Source organism: Vicia villosa, linkage group LG1 (assembly GCF_029867415.1).
Source record: "Vicia villosa cultivar HV-30 ecotype Madison, WI linkage group LG1, Vvil1.0, whole genome shotgun sequence".
Lineage (NCBI taxonomy): Eukaryota > Viridiplantae > Streptophyta > Magnoliopsida > Fabales > Fabaceae > Vicia > Vicia villosa.
In genome coordinates this window covers 230,406,981-230,413,351 of record NC_081180.1, presented here as the reverse complement: position 1 = coordinate 230,413,351, position 6,371 = coordinate 230,406,981, and the positions used below count along the sequence as shown (strand labels likewise).

At 31.8% G+C, this 6,371-nt stretch overlaps 1 protein-coding gene across 1 annotated transcript; it reads left to right on the top strand.

Annotated features, from left to right (window-relative positions):
- The first annotated feature begins 3,974 nt into the window (after window positions 1-3,974).
- Window positions 3,975-5,976, top strand: LOC131623455 (dof zinc finger protein 1-like). The gene has a single exon (XM_058894462.1). The coding sequence runs from the start codon at window positions 4,765-4,767 to the stop codon at window positions 5,734-5,736; it is 972 nt and encodes a 323-aa protein (XP_058750445.1). The 5' UTR covers window positions 3,975-4,764; the 3' UTR covers window positions 5,737-5,976.
- The last annotated feature ends 395 nt before the right edge of the window (window positions 5,977-6,371 follow it).

The window sequence follows — 6,371 nt, the reverse complement described above, 5'->3', positions numbered from 1 at the left end:
ACCTGCATAAAGGTTTCAATAAAATCATGGAATATAGAGTTCATTGCTCTTTGGTAATTTTCCCAACATTTTTTAATCCGAAAGGCATGACCACCAATTCATAGGTGCCTAATGCCCTAGGGCATCGAAAAAGTGTTTTGGGCACATCCTCTTCAGCAATGAATATCTGATTATACCCAGAGTATCCATCAAGCAAGGTGAGATACTTGAAGCTTGCGAATGAATCAACTAGGATTTCTGCCACAAGCATTGGGTATTCGTCTTTAGGGGTTTCAGAATTCAAATCACGAAAATCAATGCAAACCCTTAAGGATCCATTCTTTTTAATAACAGGTACAATATTTGCTATCCATTCGACATACTTGGTAGCCCGGACGAACTTACACCTGAGGAGTCTCTCGATTTCTTCCTTTATCTTGGAGAGAATCTCTGGCGCGAATTCCTTTGGAGTCTACTTGATGGGATTCTTGCCATCCTTGATAGGCATATTCAATTCGACGAGTTCTCTGCTTAACCTAGACATTTAATCACATTCACAAGAGAAGAAATCCTTATATTCTTTCAGTAATTGGATCACCTCCTTTTTCATATTTGGGTTAAGCTCCGCGCTCATGTAAGTTGGCCTTTTGATTGCCCCCTCACCCGAGTCTATCTCTTCGACTGGATCTTGCGTTATCATTTTTGTGTTGTTTGCCAAAATCCTTTTTGAATCCCAAAGCCTCGTCATCGTAGATGGCATCGAGCCTCTGGCTTTGCATTTTCGACATGATTGACCTCCACCAAAAAATAGCTTTGGTCGGCTTCAATGTTTTCCGTTATACCATCAGTACGCCAGATGGTGATTCTTTGGTGCATCGAAGAGGGCACAACTCCAATGTTGTGTTTCCATTCATGGCCCATCAGCAAATTATAATTGGCCTTCGATTCGACCATCATAAACATGGTTGGCCTTGTTATTGTGCTAATATTCAAGTCAACCTGGATAACTCCCAAAGTTGTTCCTACCTTACCTTCATAATTCGACAACACCATATTATGTGGCTTTGTGTCCATGTGGGATTTTCCTATTTTCTTCAAGATAGTATGCGGCATCAAGTTCATTGCCGCTCTTCCATCAACCAGTGTCTTATTTATAACTATGTTCACTATCTTTCCTCTAGTGAAAAGAGGCTTCAGATGGTTTCTCATAGCTTCACCTGGCCTTTCGAAAAAGGAATTTTGCTTCTTGACACAACCGTTGTTCACTATATAATAACAAACTGGCATGTGTCGGGTCATTTCAGCGTCAATGTTCTCTTCTAGCTCTTCTACCTCTATGACTTGGTCATATTCCCTCAGAAGGACGGACACCACGTTACAAGTGATGCCGTGAAAGTGTTCAGAGTCAGTGTCAAAGTTATCTGTTAGAAGCTCGTTTTTAGCCCCTGCCTTTTCGATATATCTTCAAAAATTTATGCTTCGAAAAGCTTCCTTACTCTTTCATTTTCTTTTTCCATATTTTTCTAGTTGTCTAATGGCTTGTAACTACAAGATTCTGCAACCATTTTTTCTTTGGCCTCCCTTTCTGCTTTTCCCCTCCTCTGTTCCCTTCGCCATTGGGAACGAGACATGGGATTTTTCCCTTGTAGTTATTTGAACTATAAACTTGTTGTTTGGTAACTTGGAACTCCTTTCGATACTCCATCGAAGATCCTCTTCCAACTTCAAAAATTTTCCATTTTGCTTGGTCCTGATCCCTTTTATGAGAGTTTCTCACCCATTTTCCTTTGGGAGCTTCCGAAGTTGGTTTAAAAGTAGCCTGATTGTTTGCACGAAAATTTTGTCCTCCCGGTGCGTGGCTCATTTCTTTTCCTTTAAACTCACTTATATCCTCTCATTTCTACATTTCCTTTTCTCTCTCTCTTTCTTTTATTATTTAATATAATTAAATTTATATAATTACTATTTATTTGATAATAAATTAATTCATTTTCAATTTATACGTGTAATCAAAATCTATCACTATTTCACGGGTCACTATCACCGCAATACTTTTTATTTTAATTAACAAACTATTTATAAATCTTTATAGTTATTAGTAATATTTGTAAATAATTATTGTTATTAAACATAATGGATGTATCATGTCTCATTCTCTACATATTTATTGGTATTCTAAATTCTCAATATTGTAAATAATCCTATTTAAAAAGTTTCTACATTATATATGAAAGAGCGATGCTATTTAGTCCAAAAGAATTAATCACGAAAGAGTCACGAATTTTCCTCCACCCTTTTAAAATAGTATTTCATGGGTCACTATCACTGCCATATTTTTTATTTTAATTAACAAACTATTTATAAATGTTTATAATTATTAGTAATATTTATAAATATTTAGAGATATTAAACATAATGGATTTATCACGTCCCATTCTCTACATATTTATTGGTACTCTCAATTTTCAATGTTGTAAATAATCGTATTAAAAAAATTTCTACATTATAAATAAAAGAACAATGTTATTTAGTACGAAAGAATTAGTCACGAAAGAGTTACGAATTTCCCTCCAGCCTATTAAAATAGTTGTCGGCATAGTGACATGAATTTGGAATAACCCTTAATTAAATTTTTTATATGCTTAGTTTATGTTTTATTTTTAATAATCAAAATAATATTATTTCAGGGGTCGCTATCACCGCAATATATTTTTATTTTAATCAACAAACATCTGTAAATGGTTATAGTTATTAGTAATATTTTTAAATATTTATAGTGATTAAACATATCAGATTTATCATGTTAGTGATTTGATACATATTTATTTTTAAATATTTGCAATTATTAGTGATTTTATAATAACAATTATATATTAAGATAGTTACAATCAATCTTATAAAATAATTTAAGTTATGAATGAACTTACCGGTGCGGACGCATGAGTCTTCTTCTAATTTTAATAAATATTATAATATATTAACTATGTTTTTTATAAATTATTACTAATTAATAATAGATTCTCAAACTTAAAAAATAAGAAATTTATTATATTAAAGTAAGAGAACATTAAATTGTCTATATTAAAATCACCAACTAATATTATATTAATATTATCTAATATAATTAGAAATTAATTAAAAAAAAACAAATATTTTCCTGTATTAAATTTGAAATTAATGGAAGCCTGAAAAGATAGAAGTACTATGAATTATGATCAATTATGATAAAGAGATGAAAAAGAAAAAGGAGGGATTGAATAGTACAAGTGTACAAATTAACATCATCTTTCATAAAATATAAATCTAGATAATAATAATAGCCATTGAATATAATAATCAAACATCTTATATTTACTAAATGATTAAACTCTGATTAAACTCTAATGATTAATAATTTTCATTTAAAAATAAATTGAATAATTATAATTTAAAATTTAATAGAAATTACACAGTAAATCTCATATATATCGTAAAAAATTATGCAACGAATCTCATATATATCGTAAAAAATAAATAAAATACATAGCAAACTTATCTGTTAAACGATTCGAATCGAAATTATTCATAATAGACGATAAAATTCTTTTTCAAAATATTCCAAAATTATTTTTTCAAATATTTACTTTTTAATTATTAATTTTATTTTGTAAAATTTTCAAAAAGAGAAATTCTAGATCGATTCAACTAGGGTCCTAACATTACATAACAAACTTATCTGCTAAACGATTCGAATCGAAATTATTCATAATAGACGATAAAATTCTTTTCTTCAAAATATTCTAAAATTAATTTTTCAAATATTAATTTTTTAATTGAATTTTAATTATTATTTTTTTTGTTGTAAAATTTTCCAAAAGAGAAATTCTAGATTGATTCAACTAGGGTCCTACCATTGCATTGACCATAGCCACCTCAGGCTGTTCAATGTGGTCCTTCCCCTACTCTACCATGTTTCCTTCTTTAGTTCTCTTCTACTTTTAAATCTTTAGCACTAACACTCCTTCACTTTTTCCCTCTTATTGGTTGAATTCTTGGTCAGCACAAACAAAAACTGATAGGGAAAGTTTTCATTCATCTCTGTCAAACCATAATCTCAGGTGTTGTTTTTGTTCTTCTTTTCTTCCTTATACACTTTCATCAAAATCTTAACAATTCATTTTTCACCTTTCTCTAGATATTAGGGGTTAATTTTTCTAAATATGAAACCATTTACCATTCTTGTATTTTTCTTAATCATCTTTTTTTCCATTCCTTTCAATTAATTAAAAACATTTAACAATATAAATTAAGATTTTCAAAATCAATTAAGATTTCTCATGTGTTGAACAAATTGAAGTTAATACCTATATTATGTAAAGGCATATATTCTCATGAATTTTAAAAATGGAAAAATTTAAATTTGTTGATGATTAATTTGTTTTTTTCTATGTATTAAATTTTTTATTTTTTTTTGTAGTTGGTAAATTCATGCACAAGGTAAAGATTGCCGTTGGTTTGGTCATTGTAGATTTTGTTTTGAGATGCATTTTGCATTTTGCATATACACGTTGAATATTTCTTTTTCTGTCTCAAATCTGAAAAAATTAAACTTCTCAAACACTTTTCCATCAAAAAATTTCCTTAGTTCATGCATGTTCTAAAAATACCAGAAACCAACCAATAGCAAGCAGAACCTAGTTTTTTTATTTTCCTTTCTTTCTTGTTTTTTTTGTGCTATAAATACAAAGCAACTCTCTTCCAAAAACACACACAAGTTTTCCAAAAAAAAGTTTAAAGAAAAAAAAAATGGAGCAGGGTGGGAGTTGTGGCGGTCGCGGTGGTGGAGATGGACGAAGAGGTGAGATGAATAAGCAAGTTCCTAATCATCCTCAGGCTCAGAAGTGTCCTCGGTGTGACTCGTTCAACACCAAGTTCTGCTATTACAACAACTATAGCCTCTCTCAGCCCCGTTTCTTCTGCAAAACATGCAGAAGATACTGGACTCAGGGAGGGACATTGAGAAATGTTCCTGTTGGTGGCGGTTGTCGTAAGGGAAAGAGACCTAAAAACTCAGCCACAGCCTCTTCAAGTAATTCCATTGGGAATTCTTCTCTAGCTTATGCTCATGCTCAAGCTCATGCTCAGTCAGCGCTGCAACAGTCGACTGATCAGTCGACTATTGCTGCGCTGGCTAGAGATCCTTCAGTTTTAGCTTCTCTTTCCTCCACTGTTCCTTATTATCAAGGTGGTGTTGGTTATATGTCATCTTTTGCAGCGTTTAATCCAGCTCTGAATCCAAATCTATCAACACACAATTATAATCCGTCTCTCGGCGGAGTTGGTGTTGGTGTTGGTTCTTCTTCAAATTTGGGTCTTTTACAAGGCTTTAATGCTGCTGCTGCTCTTGGAAATTCATCACAGGGACAAAACCGTCCATCTCAGTTTTTTCAAATGGGTGGTAATTGTGGACCAATGTTTACTTCAGAACAACAAGGTCTGAGTTTGCTTCCACCATCTCTTTCCGGTTCGGGTTCCGCCGCTGATAATTGGCCTCAAAACTACATCAACAATACAAACAACACTAGAATCCCCGAGCAATCTCTGTGGAGTACTGTCAGCACCACTTCAATTTCCGGAGTTAGTTCTGATAGGAATGGTGGCAGTGGCACCCTTGGTGGTATTGGTATCGGTATCGGCAGCAGTAGCGGCGGAGACGGCGTTTCTGCTCCTCTGGGCCCAAATCAGTGGCCTGATCTTTCCGGATTCAACCCTCAGTGATGGAAGACATACCTCTCAGCAATTATTCTGTTTTGTTTCATGTTTTTGTTTAAAGTCAAATTATATATTATAGATATATTATATTATATATATTATATATAGGCTTATTATATATACAGGGTTTTGTTAAATGTTGAATTAGTTAATTTTGCAAACATTGAACCCTTGAGTATTTTTCTTTCATGTTTTTATTACCATTATTAGTATTATTAGTATTACAACACAAAAATTCTGGGTTGGGTTGGGTTAGGTTGTTTTGAATTTTACATATATATAATAATTATTATAATAAATAGTTATATAAATTATATTATGAAGTGAAATGTTTTGTTTTTGTTACAATATTCCTACTACTATTATATGATAAGAGTAAAGTGAAATTGTGAAATGACAAGAATTAAGGAAAATTATTATTATTATAATAAAAATGTATGCATATAAAAGGAGTGATGTCTTTGTTGAAAAAGTTGATGGAATGGTTCCATATTGAGACGAACATGTGGATGACTGAAGGAACAAAAATTCTTTTTCACTTTCAAAGTTTGTTAATTATTATTTTATTTGTAACGTGATTTTGTGCGTTTTAACTGTTGCAACATTAATCTTACTCATGATTCGAGTTAATAATGAATGCA